The 18,001-nt window shown below is 60.8% G+C and overlaps 2 protein-coding genes across 2 annotated transcripts; one reads left to right on the top strand and one right to left on the bottom strand.

Moving 5' to 3' along the window:
• Positions 1–253: 253 nt before the first annotated feature.
• LOC309884982 (tRNA (32-2'-O)-methyltransferase regulator THADA-like) lies at positions 254–11,845 on the bottom strand (the record flags this gene model as incomplete). The annotated part of the gene is made up of 31 exons (XM_082774496.1): positions 254–921; positions 1,047–1,252; positions 1,392–1,658; positions 1,777–1,959; positions 2,145–2,383; positions 2,613–2,819; positions 2,966–3,191; positions 3,273–3,509; positions 3,617–3,842; positions 4,115–4,265; positions 4,538–4,738; positions 4,895–4,999; positions 5,136–5,279; positions 5,813–5,958; positions 6,082–6,258; positions 6,401–6,561; positions 6,762–6,922; positions 7,000–7,109; positions 7,202–7,354; positions 7,437–8,118; positions 8,237–8,434; positions 8,754–8,890; positions 9,096–9,177; positions 9,449–9,600; positions 9,861–9,981; positions 10,195–10,317; positions 10,420–10,568; positions 10,649–10,676; positions 11,000–11,086; positions 11,201–11,378; positions 11,733–11,845. The coding sequence occupies 31 exons, from the start codon at positions 11,843–11,845 to the stop codon at positions 650–652; spliced, it is 5,622 nt and encodes a 1,873-aa protein (XP_082630622.1). The 3' UTR covers positions 254–649.
• Positions 11,846–15,961: 4,116 nt separating this feature from the next.
• GSC2 (goosecoid homeobox 2) lies at positions 15,962–17,987 on the top strand (the record flags this gene model as incomplete). The annotated part of the gene is made up of 3 exons (XM_082774428.1): positions 15,962–16,259; positions 17,105–17,352; positions 17,793–17,987. The coding sequence occupies 3 exons, from the start codon at positions 15,962–15,964 to the stop codon at positions 17,985–17,987; spliced, it is 741 nt and encodes a 246-aa protein (XP_082630554.1).
• Positions 17,988–18,001: the final 14 nt, after the last annotated feature.

Raw genomic sequence — 18,001 nt, 5'->3', positions numbered from 1 at the left:
AGCCCCGCAGCGCCCGGGGCCGCCCCCGCTGCGCGCAGCCCCGGGGGGCGCACGGCAGGGCACTGGCACCGGCACCGGCACCGGCACCAGCCCCGGCCCCGGCCCCTCCGCTCCCTCCTCGGGCCGCACCCGCGGATCCCCGCCGCTGTTCCCCCCGTGGCTGCTGCCCTTCGGTGGTCCCCGGCCCCGCCCGGCTCCCCTCTGATCTCCCCCCGAGTAGGGCCATGGAAAGGCTTTGACAGCGGGGTGGTTTCGGGGTTCTTTATTTGGGATAAAAGGCTCCCGCAAAAAGAGCCAGAATCCTGGTTGAAAACAGTCAGCGGGTGTCCCAGCAGGGGACAGGGGTGCATGTCCTGTCCTCCCGGCCGGACCCGGGGGCAGGGAGTGCTGCAGGGAGCAGGCACAGGGAGGTGATGCTGTGCTGGTGCAGAGATACCCTCCTGTGTGAACCAAACAGCAAAGACCTGCTCGCTCCCACCACCAGCATGGGCTGCTGCATCCAAAGCGAGCACGTCCCGCACAGCGAGTAGGGTTTCCCGCGTTCCACTGCCGAACCTGCTGCCTGGCTGCAGCGAGCACCCAAAAAAATGCAGGGACACAGCAGCGAGAGCCAGAAGCTCAGCGTGACGCCACTCCGTGCCCGGAGCCATCAGTTGTTCCCAGGCAGTGATCCCGGTTCCCTCGGTGCATTGCCCTGGCTGGGCGCGGGGGCCAGCCCGTGCTGTGCCAGCAGCCCCTGTACCAGCGCCAGTTCCTGCTCCAGCTCCTGGACGTCGCAGCCCAGCCCCGGTATGGCCCCGTGGCTCTCACCCAGCACTCGCAGCGCGTGGGCCACCAGCCTGGCCCTCACCAGCAGCACGGCCAGGGCTGCCCGCAGCTTGGCACAGCCCAGAGCCTTCATCCACCAGCGTGCGACGGCCCCTGCGGAGAGAGAGGGTAAAGACGTGGTGAGCGCAGCTGGGGTCCCTCAGGCAGGGTGACCCTAGGGGTGAGGACACCAGGTTTCCTATCCAAAGGGCATCCCAACGCTCCCTAGCTCACCATACCTTGGCTCCAGAGGTCCTTGCAGTACCGCAGGTCCCGCAGGACTCCAGGGCCTGTGGCCTCCAGCCAGCACAGGGCTGAGGCATGGAGTGGGCTGGCATCAGGCACCTTCTCCAGGAGCTGCAGCAGGAAGGGGAGCAGCTGCTGTGCCAGGACGGCCGGCTCCGCAAAAACATTGGGTTCGTCCTCCTTGTACAGGCTGGGGGCTCTGGGAGGGAAGCCGAAGCACAAGGGAAGCCCTGGAGGCTACCTAATGCTCCCCGATGCCCAGGCATCTGAGATCCCTCTCCCTGACCCTCAGGGTGGCTCTGCCCACTGCCCTTTTGGCCCTTCATCTGTGCACTCACTTGTTGGCCTCCAGCTCCTCCACGATGCTCCTGAGGTCGAGGACAGGCAGGTGCTGCAGCAGAGAGCCGAAGGTGTCCGGGTGATGCCCAAACTCCCACGGGAGGAGCTGCAGGAGGCCCAGCAGCCCCACATTGCCCTGCACGAGGACACAGCCGCCTCCACCTGGCTCCCCCACGCTGTGCTCCACAAGGCTGGCGAAACCCGCGGCCTCGTGCCGGACTTCCTGCTCCTCATCTTGCAGGAGGTGAATGCCCACGTTTATCACCCTGGGAGGGAGGGAAATAAATGTCCCTGCACAACCAGCCCACACTGCAGGGAAGGCACAGCGCCTGCAGGCAGTGGCATTCCCGTGAGCCTGGCCACCCAGTGTAGCTCAGGACCTACCGCAGCGCCGCGGGGACGAGCCAGGGGTGGGCAGCCCCCAGGGACCGCCGCAGCACTTCCATGCCCGCCGTCTGCAGGGAGCGTGCAGCCGCCAGCCGCAGCACCTCGGCTGACAGCGACCGGCTGCACGCCTCCAGCACTGCGACCCACCGCCACACCACCGGGCTGTCCTTGTCCCCAAACCTGTCCAAGGGCAGGAGATCCAGGTCAAGCACACCTCCCAGCTCCACTGGGGGCACCAAAGGCTGCCGACTGCCCCGAGATCGTAGGATCCAGGCACAAAGCAGTCATGAGCCGTGGCTCTGTTTCCACCAAGGGCTAAGAAAAATGTCCTCAAAGGTTCAGCCCCGGATGTGGCACAGACGTACCCGAGGGCGAGCAGCAGGCTGGTGGCACACAGAGCCTGGAAGAGGAGGTCTGGGCCAGGATGCTCCGTCTCCATCATGAGGAGCAGCATTTCCACGCATGCTGAGGAGGAGCCCTGGAGCTTAGGGGAAGCTTCCTGGGACCAAGATGAGGGGTTTCTGCAAAGATGCATCAAAGCCTCAAGGTACAATTTCAGGAACTCTTTGTTCCTTCTGTCTCGCAGCACAGACTGTAAGTTCTCCTAGTCAACAACGGGAAAGAAGGTACATGGTTAGTGCCCCTGGGAGCATGGGACCATGCAGCCATCAGCAAATCCACCAGAAAGGCTGCACGTCAGCCTGAGCAACATGCTCTGGACCTGTGCCTCCTCGAGAGATGGCACCAGGATACAGGAGCACCAGGGACCACTCAGTGAGCACCCATCTGTGTGCTGCTGTGTGTCAGTGCCCCACTTCTGAGCCTCATCTTACCAGCAGCGTCAGCCGGAGAGCCTTCTCCAGCTCCTCGCACTTGTCTCCCTCCCCTTCGATCACCCAGCTGAGGATGGCAAGCTGGACATCGGGATTTGGCTGCTGGAGAAGCGAGCAAACAGCACCGATCCTCTCACTGTCGGCCAGCCGTGCGGCCTCGCTGCATGCGAAGCGGGCCATGGTTTGGTGGAGGACAGCTGAGCCCACCTGGAGGGAAACCAGGATCCACTTCCAGCACTCAGCCTCAAGTGAGGCACGTTTGTGGGCATGGAGTGAGCAGGACAGGTCCCCACTCCCCATGCCCCAGCTTCACAGAAGGGCACAGCCATGATGTCCCCAGCAGGGAGCAGTACCTGCAGCTCAGCACATCCCGGCTCCTTCCCCAGCGTGAAGCTGCCCAGCTCAGTGCTGATGGCTTCTCGGATGCTCTGCATGAAGCCAGGGCTGAGGGAGGCGGGCAGGAGGGCGAGGACCTGCAGAAAGGCAGCGCGGACGAGCGGGCAGCGCTGGGCAGGGGTGAGCAGCCAGCCCCGGGCCTCCAGCTGCAGAGCCACGGGGCACAGTGCCTCAGCCAGCAGCCTGCGGGGGGATGAGCACGCCTCAACGCAGGGCCACACCAAAAAGGTGCTGGGGCCGCAGGGAGGGTGCGGGACCACTCACCCATCGGATCCTGGGGCTGGGGCCAGCAGCGCCTGCATCTGCAGCAGGTGCCCGTGCAGGGCGTTGTGCGAGCGGACCCCTCCAGGCGCGGGGAGCTGCTGGGCCAGCCGCAGGAGGAGTGCAGGGCGCTGGGGCGGCGGGACGACGGGCACCAGTGCCTTGGCAGCCATGGCTCGCACGGCGTAGATGGGGCTCGCTGCCAGCCCCAGCAGCGGCTCCAGGAAGCGAGCGGAGGGGCTGCGGAGCAAAAAGGGCACAGCGTGGTGACGGTGACGCACCCTCACAGCGAGCCCTCGCTTTGGGGCAGAGCACCCCCACTGCCACCCCTGTCCGCTCCATCCTACCTGTCGGGGCCATCAGGGCCAGGCTGGAGCTGCGCCAGGAGCGTGAGGACAGCGTGGAGCGCGGGGCGCAGGCGGGGCCCCCCCGTTGTGGCTGCCCCCAGCTCAGCCAGCAGCATGGCGCCCAGCTGCGGGTGCTGCCCCAGGAAGGCGGGCAGGCTCAGCCCCTCTGCGGGGCTGCCCTCGGCGCGGCTCCGCTTCTGGCCCAGCAGCCGGCTGGTGAGAGCGCCTGCAGGGACGGGGCAGAAAGCAGAGTCAGGCCCCGTCCCCCTGCCTGCCCTCGGCACTGGACCCCAAGGGCTGATTAAACATCCCTGAAAGGCAGTGCCAAGCTGCAGCTCTGGGACCCGCTGGGCACCAGCATGTCGCCACTGCGCTGTGGGGTGCAAATCTGGTCCCTGTTCCCCCATGGGCATTGCTGCAGGGATAAAACCCTGCTGCTGGCGCTGCCCTTTTTGTTAGCAGGGACACCAGGTGCAGAGCACAGGCTCAGGTACTCACTGAAGAGCTGGATGGCCGCATTCCTCATGGCCCAGCAAGGCGAACCCAGGCCCTGAAGTGCCAGGGCCACCATTGGCGTGGCGTGCCGCAGCAGTGCGCTGCCCAGCCCTGCTCCACGGACCAGCGTCTGCAGCACGTGCAGGGCACACACCTGTGGAGAGCATGAAGAGCTCAGCTGTGCTGCACTGAGCACCAGGATGCAAACCAAAGATGCTCAGAAGAGAGCAGGGAGCCAAGGGGCCAGCAGCTCCTGGGCTCCTGGGATGCGCAGTGCAGCCAGGGCTGTGGCTTTGGTTCACCCCAAGGTCTCTGTGCTAATGCAGCCTCACACTGAGGTGCAGATCCTTCTGGGCAGCCTCCTGCAGATCACCCTGTCCCCAAGCCAGATGTAACTGCAAGAGGCTCGGTGCCCGCTGTGCTCACCTGCGGGAGGTCGAGGGTCTGGTCCCAGTCCTGGGGCAGGGCCGCGGAGGCCAAGGCCAGCAGGGTCTGGATGCAGCGGGTCAGGAGCGGCCGGGCCTGGGCTGGGTTTTCCCCACTGACGATGCAGAGGAAGAGCATGGGGAAGCCGGCAGCACGGCGCGTTATCGAGCTGCTCCGAGGCCCACTCAGTGCTTCCAACCCCTGAGAAACAAAACCCATCCAGACCCCGCTGGAAACCTGCAAGCTGGAGCCTGCAGCTGCCCCGCAGGGGAGGGGACCAGCAGCCAACACCGGGACTGCAGGGACACAGACACAGCCCTGGGGACGAGGGAACATGGGGAAGAACAAGCACAGCACCTGGTCCAGCATGGTCTGTGGGATCGCCTGCAGCTCCGTGTCGGGGTGGTTCAGCAGAGCAGCACAGAACTTGGTGAAGCCCATGCTGCAGCCCTCCACCGCTCCCTAGGGCAGAGCGGTGTCAGGGCTCCCTGTGCTCCCACCTTCCCACAGCCCCCTGAAACCTCTGCTCGGGGCTGATGAATGGGTTTGGAGGGGCAGGAGAGGGGCCGAGCCCCCCCTAGGTGGGACACGCTCCTACCCAGTGCCGGCACCTCAGCAGGATCTCCTGGAAGACCCTCGCAGCCGTCTGTAAGTTGTCAAGTGTCAGGAGGGGCCCCGCTGCATCAGGCAGCACTGGCAACAGCAGCAGCTCAGCCAGGCCTCCCAGCAGCAGCCCAATTTCCTGGGGAAGAGGCGAGAGGTTAGAGGAAAGGCAGTGGTGCTGCCCAGCACGGCTGTCCTGCCCTACATTTGCTGTGGCAGGGGTGCCTGGCAAGCGCTGCTGTCACCCCAGAGCACACAGTGCCAGCAGCTCAGCCCATGACTGCTGAGCTGACTTTGAGCATGCAGCATCTGCAGCATGGCGTTTCCTCAGCCTGCTGCAAGCCCTGCGTGGCTGAGATGTCCTTTTTGCAGCCAGCCACTGGGCAGGCTCTGGGGGAGATGGGCAGCTGTCGGAAAGGAGCTGTGATGGGCAGCTGTCAGAGCAGCCCAGCTGCGAGCAGGGGCAGACCAGCTCCGGCACAGCTGGGGTCCATCAGCGCTGGGAAAGCAGCTGGGCTACATAAGGGCAGGCAGGGAGGAGGCTGCTTTTGGAGTGGGGGGCTGCAGCAGCCCCCAGGTAAGGGCAGTGCTTGCCCTGCCTGCCCCCAGGGAGGGATGTGCCCAGCTCCTGGGTCAGGCTGTGCAGTGGGTGCTGCTGTGTGGTGCTCCTACCTTCACCGACACCCAGCAGCAGGTCAGGATCAGGCTGTGCTCCTCTGACAGCAGGACTGAGTCCTCCTCCTCCTCCTGCTGCCCCTTCCCCAGCGTGATGAGGGAGCCGATCGCATTCCCCATGTCTGCAAACGATGGGGCAGCCGCTGGGAAGAGGAAAAGCAGCGAGCAGCGTGAGGGAGAGCCTCTGGAGCTCACGGCTGGACCAAGGCTGCTGCGGTGAAGGTGTGGGTGGCTCCCAGGGCTGCTTCCCCTGGGGACCTGCTCACCTTGCTCGTTGGAACCAGGGCTCTGCAGAGCACCCAGCAGGAGGGAGGTGATGTCCCTCGCGGTGGTCACAAGGCTGGTGAGGAACTCCTGCCAGCTCTGCACCGACTCTGCCGCCCGCATGGAGGCAGCCACCTCTGGCACCTGCAGCAGACACCTCCGCAGGGCTGCAATCACACCTGCACAAATGCCCAACCCACGTTACAGCGGTGCTCAGCACCATCCTGCCCCCCCACTGCAATATCTCCCCAAAATGGGACTCATGGATGGAGGGCACACACCAAGCTGTGGCCTCTCTCCTCCAGCAGCCCGGGCACGCACCGTGCATTGGTGCCACGGCTGCTGCCCGCAGCAGGTCCTGCTGAGCCACAGCGTGCTGGGCCTGCAGCATCCGCAGGAGGTGCTGGGCGAAGCACAGGCCATGGTTTGGTGGTGTCTGGGCTGCTTCAATCTCCAGGATCTTCATGGTGCTGCCATCTGACCTGCAGGAAGAGGCACGTGCTGCTGGTGCTGCGAGTACAAGAGTTTTCTGCCCAACTTGTGCTGTGCAGACCCCATCCCTCCCCAGCTCCACCACTGCAAGGCTAACTCAAACCCAAGCCACTGCTGGCTGTGGTCAGCCCCAAGGAGATCCTGGTGCTGCCACGGGGCTGCCATGCCTTTGCCCACCCTGAGCTCATACTTCTGTAGGATTGTCTTCATCAGCACAGCTCCGGCTTCAGCCTCCTGCACACGGGGGCTGCTGAGGGCGTCCTGGGCCAGCTGGAGCAGTGCTGGGGTGAGAGAGGAGGGGAACGCCGTGGGGAAGTAGCGGACGAGCAGCTCCGAGGCCAGGTCTCTGATCTGCCAAGGCAGAAGAGAAAGGGAGTAGGGACACAGGTGGCAGACGCAGGGCAGGAGAGGGGGCTGCTGACACCCACCTCGTTGGTGCTGTCCTGCAAGCAGCTCAGCAGCGCCAGCAAGTTGGGCCAAGAGAAGAAGTCCCAGCAGCCGCTCTGCCTGGCGTGGCTCAGCAGCGCAGCCATGGTCCCTGCGAGGACAGCGGGTGGTGGGATGGGATGGGGACCACCAGGAGCGCCCCAAGACCTGCAGGGATGCTCTGGGCAGGCTGCCCCTACTCACGTGGGGGCTGGCCCTTCTTCCTCTCAGGGCTCCAGGTGTCCGTGCAGGTCTCCAGAATGGCAGCCAGGAGGAGCAGAGCTGTCTTCTTCCTCTGGTAGTTGGCCCCGGGGGTGAGTGAGGAGATGCTGAGCTGCAGCAGCCACTCCACAAAGCCTGCGGGGAGAGCGCACAGCACTGTGGCAACCACTTGCGAAGCCCTGGGGGCCACTGAGAGGTGCTGCAGCAGCCTCCTCACCTACAGCCTGGTCGGGCTGCCCCGCTTCCTCGCCTGGCTCCACGGGCGCCTTCCCTCGCAGCCGGGCCAGCGCACTGTCCCGCAGCCGCACCAACGCCTTCCTCACGGCCGCCTGCAGCAGCTGCCGGAAGGCAGAGGAGTCTCCGGTGAGGTTGAGGGGCAGGAACTCCCGCAGCAGCTGCTCCTCAGTGCCCGACAGGGCCTGCCCGCTGCTGGGGCTGCAGCACAGGAGGCCCAGCGCTGCCAGCCGCACGCCCTCCTCGCGGGCCCGCAGGCAGGTGCGGAGCCGTGCCAGTGCCTCGCCCTGCAGGGGCAGGGTCCCCACGATGCTCTTCTGCGCCCGCAGCAGCGACACCCAGGCCCGGAGCGCGGCGGCATCCTGGCCATCAAATTGGGCAGCCAGCAGTGCGTGGGTGGCCGGGAGCTGCCGGAGTGTCCAGACAAGGAGGTGGTTGGCGGCGTTGCTCTGTAGGATGGGCAGGGGTGAGCGCAGTGCCTGGCACAGCAGGGGCAGCCAGCGCCGTGCCCACCGCTCAGCCAGGGCCTCCTCTGTGCCCCCTGGTCCCTCGGAGCGCTGCTGCCGCACCAGCACCCTGTAGAGCTCGGTGGCTGCAGGGCACAGGTGGTTGGTGGCCAGGCAGCTCAGGAGGTGCTGCGGCAGCTCTGGGTATGTGTCCAGCACCTGGGGGAAAGGCCGGCGATGGCTGTGAGGAGTACATGAGGGATGTCCCATCTGCCACCTCCACACGCTGCCCTGCCAGCCTAAAGGCTCCGTACAGCAGGGACTCCACCTTCCCTACCTGCTGGCTGCCCACGTAGGGGACGATGGCACACAGGGGCACGTATCTGGCCTTGATCTGCCACGGCATCGAGACCGCCCTCTGCAGCATCTGTCGGTAGAGGGGTCTCTCCTGGTCCTTGAAGTGTTGGCACTCGAGGTCATAGATCTCCAGGAGCAGTTGAAAGGAGCTCTGGATGAACTCGGACACCCCCTCCACCTGGAGGGAAGGATGGCAACCGAGAGAGGTCAGTGTGGTTCCCACCTTCTGTCTTTCTGCTTTAGAAGACTTCTTGCTTTCCTGTGGCCACAGACTTTCAGTACGAAGGATGTGCCAGCAGATGTGGCCCAGGGCTCTTTGGTCAGCTGGGGCTGCCCTGCTGCATGGGGAGCAGGGGCAAAGCTCTGCTGCAGTGGGGGTACCTCCATCCCTGCCCTACAGGGTAGGGCTGTGTATGTGCAGCAGGACAAGCTGAGCTGGTCAAGGAAAGGGCTGTTTCTGGTCATGGTGGTGCTGGGGGTGCACACTCCAGCCTTACCGGGGTCTCAGCGTTGTCCCACACCAGCTGGGTGAGCTGCTGGAGCAGCTCGGTGTCCTCCGCCAGGATGCGGCCCCCCCGCAGGCACCAGAGCTCAGGCAGGTTCTCCTGCAGGCGCTGCAGCCACAGCGCCAGGACTGAAAGCAGAAAAGCAGACACAGTGATGCAGCCACCATGTGTGGCAAAGCCCACCCAGGCTGGGGAGCAGGGCACAAGGGGAGCGCTTCCCCACCAGCCCACACAGATGTACAGCAGCCAGGGAGGTTTGTATTCGGTGGGCTGGAGCAGGTGTTAACAGCCTTAGCAGCAGTCTTCTGCCATGGTGAAGTCACCGTCCCTCACCTTGGAAGCAGTAGTAGTGGCAGTCCTGCTCCTTGTTCAGGGCACGTACAGCAGGGAAGAGCACATCCAGCAGCAGGCAGGCCTGCAGGAACACAGCCCATCAGTGAGCAGGGAGGTGCAGGCTTTTGGGGTAAGAAAACCCCATCACAGGACAAAAGACCACAGCACTGCTCTGCTGTTCCAGCAGCTCAGGGTGAGCTTTCTGTGCTGCTTTGGGAGATCAGCCCCAGGTGCAGGCTGTGTGAGGGGGTGTGGGCTGGCTACATCAGGAGGTTTATCCCAAACCCCCACTGGTGGCTGTCAAAGCAGAGCTGGGCGAGGGGCTCCAAACCCCTGGGTATGAACTCTCCTACCTGTTGCATGGGGCTGTCCAGCCGGCAGCTGAGGATGTCGCCCTTGCAGCACGTCAGCAGGCCTCTGCTCAGCACCAGCCTCTCCAGCCCGGCTGGATCCAAGACTCTGGGATTTTCTACCACCAGCTCTCCAAACCTCAGCTCCCTTACACCTGGTTGAAAACGGCTGTGTTAACTGGGGGAAAGACCCAAACCCAACTATTTATCCATGACCAAACTGCCCAGACTGGCTTGCCTCATCCCAGAGTGACTGTGGCATATTGGACTCCTGCACCACAGGAGGGGGACAAAGCAGCAGCCTGGCTTTGACTGCCAGTGAGTGGCACTGTCCCCTCCATCCCCTCTCGCCCAGCACGCCTGTCCCTGCTGCCCACCCAGTGAGGTGGTTCCCAGCTCAGGGAGGAGCACACACCTTGGTCAGCGAGCTGGAAGAGGGCCTGTGCAGCACCGGCCCCGCTCTGGGGCTGCGGGGCTGTGTTCACCAGCATGCTCAGTGCGGTGCCTGCCAGCAGCTGCGTGTCCTTGCTCGGGGCCTGGGCTCAGAAGGGGAGGGAAAGGCACAGCTCAAAACACCACATAAAAAAACAAAAAACAAAAAAAAAAACATGCATAAACTGTTTCCATGCCCCTGTGACACTTATGGCCAACTACAGAGCATTCCCAGATGCTGCAGTGTCTCCTCAGGTACAGGGAAAGAACCATGGGAGTACAGTGCTGTCCTCCAGTGCCACCAGGCTCACACGCACCTTCCCCGCCACCACCTCCAGCAGCAGCCCCAGGATGCTCTGCAGGGTCTCGCTCTTTGCTGCTGCACTCCACGCCAGAGGGGCCACGTCCTTCGGCAGTGCCTGGAAGAGCTGGAGGCAGGCCTGGAGGACCAGAAGAGAGAGGGTCTGCATCCCTTGTCTCTGAAGAACACGCAAACCCCTGGCTTCCCTGACTTCTCCTTCTCCCCCCGACATGGTTCCTACCTTGACGGCCAGGTGGCCCCAGGTGCTGCTTGGTGCCGGCTGGCTCTGCAGCACCCAGCGCAAGGTGGCAGCCAGGCGCTGCAGCAGCGGGGCCAGGTTCTGCCGCCAATGGTCCCGGCCCAGGCTGCTGTCCTCGATGAACATGCACACTGTGGGTGAGGGCACAGCATCGGTCCCTGTCCCTCCTGGCACCCAGGGAAGCCCCTGGGGACGAGGAGCAGAGACTGACCTGCCTGAAGGTCCTCAGGAGACAGCACCTGTGGGGGCAGAAGGACAGGCACCCTTCACACCCAGCACAATGGCAGCAGCCATGCTACGCAGTGTGGGTGTTTTGGGGAAAAGCCTCCAAGCAAAGCTCCCCACAGCTCCCAGTCCCTCCCATGCAGGAGACTGGTCAGCAGCGGGCTCTGGCGCTGAACCCCGAGGCAGCACAGCTGATGTGCTGCAGAGTACGGCTGATCCCTGGCCACAGGCACTCCCTGCCCGGCTGCCTCGCACCCCAAAACCTCCTGTAGCCGGTCCCCACGTGTGATGCTCCCAAATCTGGGGTGTCCCTGCCCCACGTGCTGGGTGCTCTCACCTCTCGGTGCGGTGCCAGGCCAGCCAGCAGCGCGCCCACCTCCCGGGCCAGCAGAGCCTCCTGGCCCACCGCCAGCTGGGTCACAATCTGCGGACAGACCCCCGGGTCAGCCACCCACGCGGACCCCCGAGAAACACGAGCTGTGTCGTGCTTCTAGGGCAGCTTCGGCTGCGTTTCTCTGCCTGGCGGTGTGTTACAGACCTGCTCCAGTTTGTGGAAGGCGCTGGAGCTGCCGCTCGCCTCCAGCTGGAACGCCAGCACGCAGCGCAGCAGCGGCCGTGCCTCCGCCTCGCCCAGCGCCCGCAGTTCCTCGCTCAGCGCCCGCGCCAGCTGCAGGGCCTCCTCCAGGTGCTGGTCCCGGCATCTTTTCGTGGTGCTCCTGCCATGGTACCGGGATGGACGAGTTGGGGCGCCCCAGGGGGGCTCAGCTGGGGCTGGGGGTGCAACGGGAGGGGAGCGTGGGGGGCACCCCGGCTTGATGGGGGTTAGGGCTACTCCATGGGGGGTGTGATGGGGTACCCTGGTGTGGTGGGGGGGTGGGTGGGGACGCCTTGATGCTGTGGGAGGTTGGGGTGGGGGTGCCCCATTTGGGTGGGGGTGGCTTTGATTTGGAGCGGCGCGCTCCACACTGCGCGTCCCAACCGCGCTGCCCGAACCGCCCCCGCATCCCCCTTATTCCCCGTGTCCCCCCGTGTCCCCCCGTGTCCCCCCGTGTCCCCCCGGAGCCCCTTACCCGGCGAAGAGCCGCAGGCTGTGCAGGCAGCGGAGCGCGGCCCTGCCCGGCCCGCCGGGCCCCAGCGCCCCGTAGAAGGCGGCGCAGGCCCGCGCCTCCCGCTCGGCCCCCATGGCGCGGCCCCGGCCCCGCTCGGCCCCGCTGCAGCCCCCCCTAGCGCCCGCCTGGGGGCCCGCGGCTTCCCCGGGCTGCGGGGGGGGGGGTTGGGGTTTGGGGTTGGGAGGTTTGGGATTGGGGGGTTTGGGGTTGGGGGTTTGGGGTTGGGGGCTTGGGGTTGCACAAGTTGGGTGCTTCGGTGCGGTGTTTGTCCCGTGTTTCTCCTCTGCTGGGTTTGTTTTTTGTTGGGTGTCACTTCTAGTTTGTTTCCTTAGGGTTGTTTGTGGCTTTCCCTTTGTTTGTTTAGTTATTTATTTTGCTATTTTTCCCCAGGTCGGGCGCCTGGTGTCCACAAGCCCTGGGGTTGTCCCACGGGTGAGCACCGAGCGGGGCCAGTGCTGGAGCTGCTCCCAGACCCCTGCTGCCAGTCCCGGGCTTTCCCGGAGCGATTCCCCCAAAATCCGCCTTCTTGCCTGCTCTGTCCCTTAGCCACAGCCACACTTTCATCATGCCCAAGGTGGTGTGTTTGCTTTAAAAGTAGAGGTGGGACAGAAGGGTGAGCATGATCTCACTTCACCTGCCTACAAGTTTTCGGCCTTAAAACAACAACATCTGGAGCGGTTTCCATAGTCGGCGGAGGAGCGAGCCCTGGAAGGACTGGAGGGGAGCTGGGCAAGGCTGAGGTGCTGGCAGAGGGAACATTGAGGTGTCCTGCACACCAAGCCCAACATTTCTGCTTGGCACAGCCGCCTCTCCCATCACACCACTCTGTACCAGATTGACAGAGGACATTGTGTCAGTGGCAGCAGGTTCTCAGAGCATAACCATGTCATTTAACATCATCTGTAGATTTCGCCTCCTGCCTGCTCACCACGGTTCCCAAATCACTAGCAGATATGTGTGCCAGCTTTAACCTGGTCCCCCCGCCACCCTCTTGTCACCAGCAATGGGACCTTCTGTCACAAGGAATGGGGTGAGCTCATCTGCTTGTTTCCCCGGGATGCTCTTTGCTGGTTTTGACCCTGCAGGAGTGATTTTTCCTGCTTTGCTTCCTGCAGAGGAACTAAGGAGAGTGATGGCTGCATCAGGCACCCAGGAGAGCACGGCTTGGAGGACACCAAGACGTGGCTCCCAGGAGAGCACTGCATCTGGAAACCGACAGACCATGTTTTTCAGCAATGTTTGCCAGCCCTGCTCTGCTTTAGACATTAACCTGGAAGTCCAAAGCCAGCCACGGGGCCAGGTTTGCCCTCACTGCTGCTATTATAAACCAAGGAAACATCCCTGGATTTCTGCCCAGTAAATCAGGGTGGCACAGGAGGATGCTTGCACCCGCAGACCGACTCCTTCCCCACTCCAGCACTGCGGTGAGGAATCAGGGAGTGCGCTGCCTAAGCAGAGCCCCCGTGCCCATGGTGCCTGCACCCAGGCAAGGGAAGGGGCTCCCATGTTTCAGGGTCTCTGAGGCTGTGGTTCCCTTTCCCCTTGTGCTGCCTGCAGAAGGCAGGGGTTGGGGAGGAAGAGGAGGATTTTTCAGGTTTTGCCATAGGAAGGATTTTCAACCCCTGTAAATTCACTTTTGACAAGCAAACGGCTAAAGCAGATTAACCTTTTTGCTAATCCTCTATAATGGCTTTGGAATCTCCTTAACCAATAAGAAAATGATAAGAGCCTGTTTCTTTTCTTTTTATCTATATCTATATTGTCCTCCCTTGTCTGCATTTTTTTTCTTTCTTGTTTTATTTTCCTTCCCTTTTCTAATATGAAATAGCCCAGCGATCCTATCTCTCAGAGGCTCAGTAAACAGAACATCAGTAATCCTTTTCCTTTATTCCTCTCCGGTAACAGGGTGCAGAGAAGTGTCTGCCGATTGGGATTTGATTACCAGCAGCTATCAAAAGTCTCTTTGTAAGATCTGGGTCCTAAATCCCATAATTCTTTGATAAAAGAAGTATTACCAGTCCATTTTCTGAAGTGAAAGGTACGGGAGAAATGAAAGAAAGCAATCAGCGGAGATACTAATAGGCTAAGTGCATGTGTGGTGGGAAGGCAGGGCCAGGCCGAGGAGGCCAGGGAAAGACGTCCTTTGTGCAGGATGGGGAATGAGAATTAATCTGCTTCGGCTGTATGATTATCACAGCTGAGAGCAGGGCAGGTCGCATCCTGCACCTGACCACGCCACGCTTGCCTGCCCCGCAGCAGCTTGGTGTGGGGAGCAGGACCCGTTCCCATGCCGTCCCCTGTGCCACTGAAGGACAAGCAAAATAGGGGGATGGAAGAAAAAATACTGTTTTAAGTGAGATTTTAAAGAGATTTGAGGGTAGAAAGGCAATTTGGTATCCCTTCCTGGTGGTGGAAGACCAAAAAAAGGAAGAGGACCAGAGATGGGGACCCCCTGAGGACAGGCTCCTATTTCCACGAGGTGCCACAGGGATGTTTGTTGTGCAGGAGTTTCACAGCTCTCGTGTATCTCCTCATTGCACCAGGAGTGTGGCTGGTGCCTTACCTCCCCTGCCAAGAAATACCGAGCAGGAATGCTCCACCAGTAAGTTCCCAAAGCCTCGCTAGCTCGCTAGCTTAAGGTGCACTGAGGGCAAGAAAACTCAGGTTTAAACTTTCCAAAGCAACCTGAGCTCAACCACAACTTCCCTGTTTTAGCTCCAGCTACTTATTTTAGTCATGAACCCAAGCACTTTGTCATCACCACCAATTTAACTGGAGATACCTATGCTGTTCCTGGTTACAAAGCCCCTTCCTTCCCCTGTGATGTGTGCCATGGCGGCTGTGACAAAAATGCTGTGCCTGAGACTGAGCCCTTGTAAGAAACAGGGCATTTCTAGTGCTGAAGTGTCTCAGACTAGGCTGATACAGAAGGTCTCCCTTCTCCTGCAGAGACCGTGCCCACCAGCCCTGGTCTTTCTCATGAGGCCCAGCGCAAGAACCTCATCCGTGCCCGAGACAAGTCCTGGACTAGTGACTGCTCTTGGATATTACCTCCCCAGAGGTTCTGTTTCTGGACAGAAGTTGCTAACTGAACCAACAAATCCTTGCAGAAGCCTGGTTGTCCCATAAAATGGGCATAAAATCAGTGGTTAAATTCTGGGCTGCCAGGATTTAGAAGTATTTAGCCATGTTTCCCCAGGAGCTGTGGCAGGGCTGCCTACATGCATGCAGAGGCAGTGCCCTTCCCTTCTGTCCCCTCCAACTGCTGAGTGGGGACACGGTCCCCCTGTCCCCTCACAGGTGGCTCTATGGTGGTGGCTGTATGCCACTGAGCTGCCACGTATCTGATTTCTTAAGGGATTTGAATCCTGACAAAGAGCATGTTAGATATATGCAAGGCATCTGTATTATTACTCTGATTAGGGCAATGGAGGTGGGGGAAAGGAGAAGGAGGGAAAATATGATTTCACTGCTCTCAGCAGAAAATAAATCGACTTTTGCAGAGAGTTCTGGTGCAGCCAAAGCTATGCTATCATTAAAAATGACTTTTTATTAAGCTGAACTCTATTCTCTCTCATATTGTATGATATGACAGCTCTCTTTTGATGGGAAAGCTTTCATTTGGCCAGAGAAAGGGATAATTTGCTTCTTTTAAGGAGTTAATCCTCCGGTCCATTTCCGGGCTGGGAATGGCTGTCCTCCCCCTGCCCTGAATTGGAGGCTCCGGCACAATGGAGATCATAACCGCCTCAAATCTACACCCGAGATGGAGAAATCAGATTTCCTTCTGGAGTCATTTTTGTGGGATTAGCTAAATCTTAGATCCACACTAACCCTTCACAAAGCCGCCAAGATTAGTTAGAATTTATTTTATTCACAAGGGGGGTTACGGTTTTCTTTCCAAAAGGATTATATCTCTCCATATATATTTAGGGTGGCTTCAGTCATAAAGCAGTTAGGTTAGAGGGAGAAAAAGTGCACGTGTGTATAAAATAAAAACTCTGCTGCAAGAATGACAGTCACTTGAAACTCCGGGACAAAGCAGCGATTCTGGATAGCCTCACTGGTCTGCTTTGAAGGCTATGTAAGCTGCCTTTTTTCCTTGCAAGACCCCATTCCAGAGTCTGCAAAGAGAGCAGACCCTACTCAGCGTGAGCTCCTGTTCCCACGGCCGCTGCTCCTGGCCGAGGATGTCTGCAGAGCCAGCACCAGACACCGGCTCGGGCAGAAGAGGTCTGCAGTGCTCGTTCAGCATCGAGAACATCCTCTCCAGCCCAGCTGAGAAGAGCTCCCAGGTCCTGGTCCCGCTCTGCCTGCGGGGCATCTTGGACTGCACGCCCAAGGAACTGCGCCAGCTGGAGGCCATCACGGCCAGCAACCTGCAGGAAGAGGAGGAGGAGGAGGAAGAGCTGGAAGGTGCAGGTTGCAACTGCTGCTGCTGCTCCCACACGAGTGTCCGGCCCCTGCAGGACTCTTCGAGTTGGCTGGGTGAGTGGTTGGGGTTGATGCACTGCATGCGGCTTGTGGAGGGGCTGGTGCTGGCACTGGGTAGAGGGGAAATGCTGGGCATTGTGTGACGATGTGGGACTATGTGGCCTGCCACAGCTCCAGCTTGGCTTCCTCAGACTGCTGGATCTGTTCTCAGTGTGGCTGGGGAGAGCAGGCACCTTACCTGCAATGCTGCCAGGGCTTTAAAAACAACAGGTGCTATTTATCACCAGGTATGGCTGCTTTATTGTAAAACACACAGACTCTGATCTTTCCAGGGGTGGAAGTTCTCCAGGGAGTGTGGGGGCCCATGGTCATTCTGCCAGTGCACAGAGCTGTGCCTGAGCTTCATGATGCAACCCACCCTCAGAAACCTCACTTGTCCTCTAAGGGAAAGATGTTCTTGGTTACATCTAGTAAAACTGCTGCATCTGGGAAAAAAAAAAAAAAAAAAAGAAAGTAAAAAACCTCAAGCATGTGGTTCAAAAGTATCCTTTGAACCACATTCTGAACCACGTTCAGAAATCCCCCAAGTCATGATGGAGTCACAACCTCTATCTGCTATGTAAGTTTCCAGTCATTTTCTGGAGCTGGCCACTGTGTAATTGGCAAGTAAACAAGGAAAACACCACCAGTGCTCCCTGCCTGCACACTTTTCCCTGAGCGATGCCCTAAGCCCTTCTCACACTTGCATAATGATCATGCAGCTTTTCATCCATGCCAGCTGGCCGGCTGTGCTCCTTCCACCTCACAGGTGTGGATGCAGTCCGTGCCTGACCTGCCTTGAGCCAGGGCTGTGTCTTAGCCCCTTGTCCACATGGCGCTGACTGTCCCTCTCCTTGCAGACGCCAGGTTCCCCTGGCCCATGCGGCTGCTTCACTCGGCAGCCAGAGCCTGCAGGAGTCCCCAGGGCAGCCCGAGCGAGCTGCAGGCTTTCCAGCAGATCCAGCGCCGCACGCGCCGCCATCGCACCATATTCACCGAGGACCAGCTGCAGGCCCTGGAAACACTTTTCCACCAGAACCAGTACCCGGACGTCATCACCAGAGAGCACCTGGCGAACCGCATCCACCTGAAGGAGGAGAGGGTGGAGGTGAGGTCCTGCAGCCCTGTGAGGTGGCAGGGGGAGCGTTGTGCCTCTGCCTGCTGTCACCCCAGGGGAACACAGGCTGAGGGGTTGCACTGTCTGTGTTGGGAGCTGCAGAGGCAGGGCTTCAGTGTGAAACCTTTCTCGGGTATTTGACAAAAGACCTGAATTTAGGTTTGGCAAGTAATGGAAGAGTGTTAAAGTGCTTGGCTGGGGTATTTGTTCTGGTTTCTGGTGCCATAAAGCCAGCCTGTCACAGAACCACCTGTACAAACATGGACGTGCCCTGTCCTGCTCCTGCCCCGCACCTGAACCTGTGTCCCTTATGTATGCCATCACCCGGGGAGGGCTGATTACACTTTGTATTACATTTATTGTGGGGGAAAGTCTCTGTGGGGAGTCGCACTGATTGCAGCGGGCGTTCACTTCGTGTTTTGCACTTCCAGGTCTGGTTTAAGAACCGCCGGGCCAAGTGGCGCCACCAGAAGAGGGCGTCCGCCGCGGTGCTGGGCCTGCAGGGCACCAAGGAGCCCCCGGCCGGAGCCCCCTGCGCTCGGGGCAGCCGGGAGGACGGCGGCGAGGCGGCGCGGCCCTTCCCGGCCCCGGCTCGGGGCACGGCGCTCGGGGGGCGCCCCGGGTAGGCCGCGGGCTGAGG

This window comes from Aythya marila (genome assembly GCF_965140915.1).
Source record: "Aythya marila genome assembly, chromosome: 17".
NCBI lineage: Eukaryota > Metazoa > Chordata > Aves > Anseriformes > Anatidae > Aythya > Aythya marila.
This window is presented reverse-complemented; position numbering and strand designations above follow the sequence as displayed.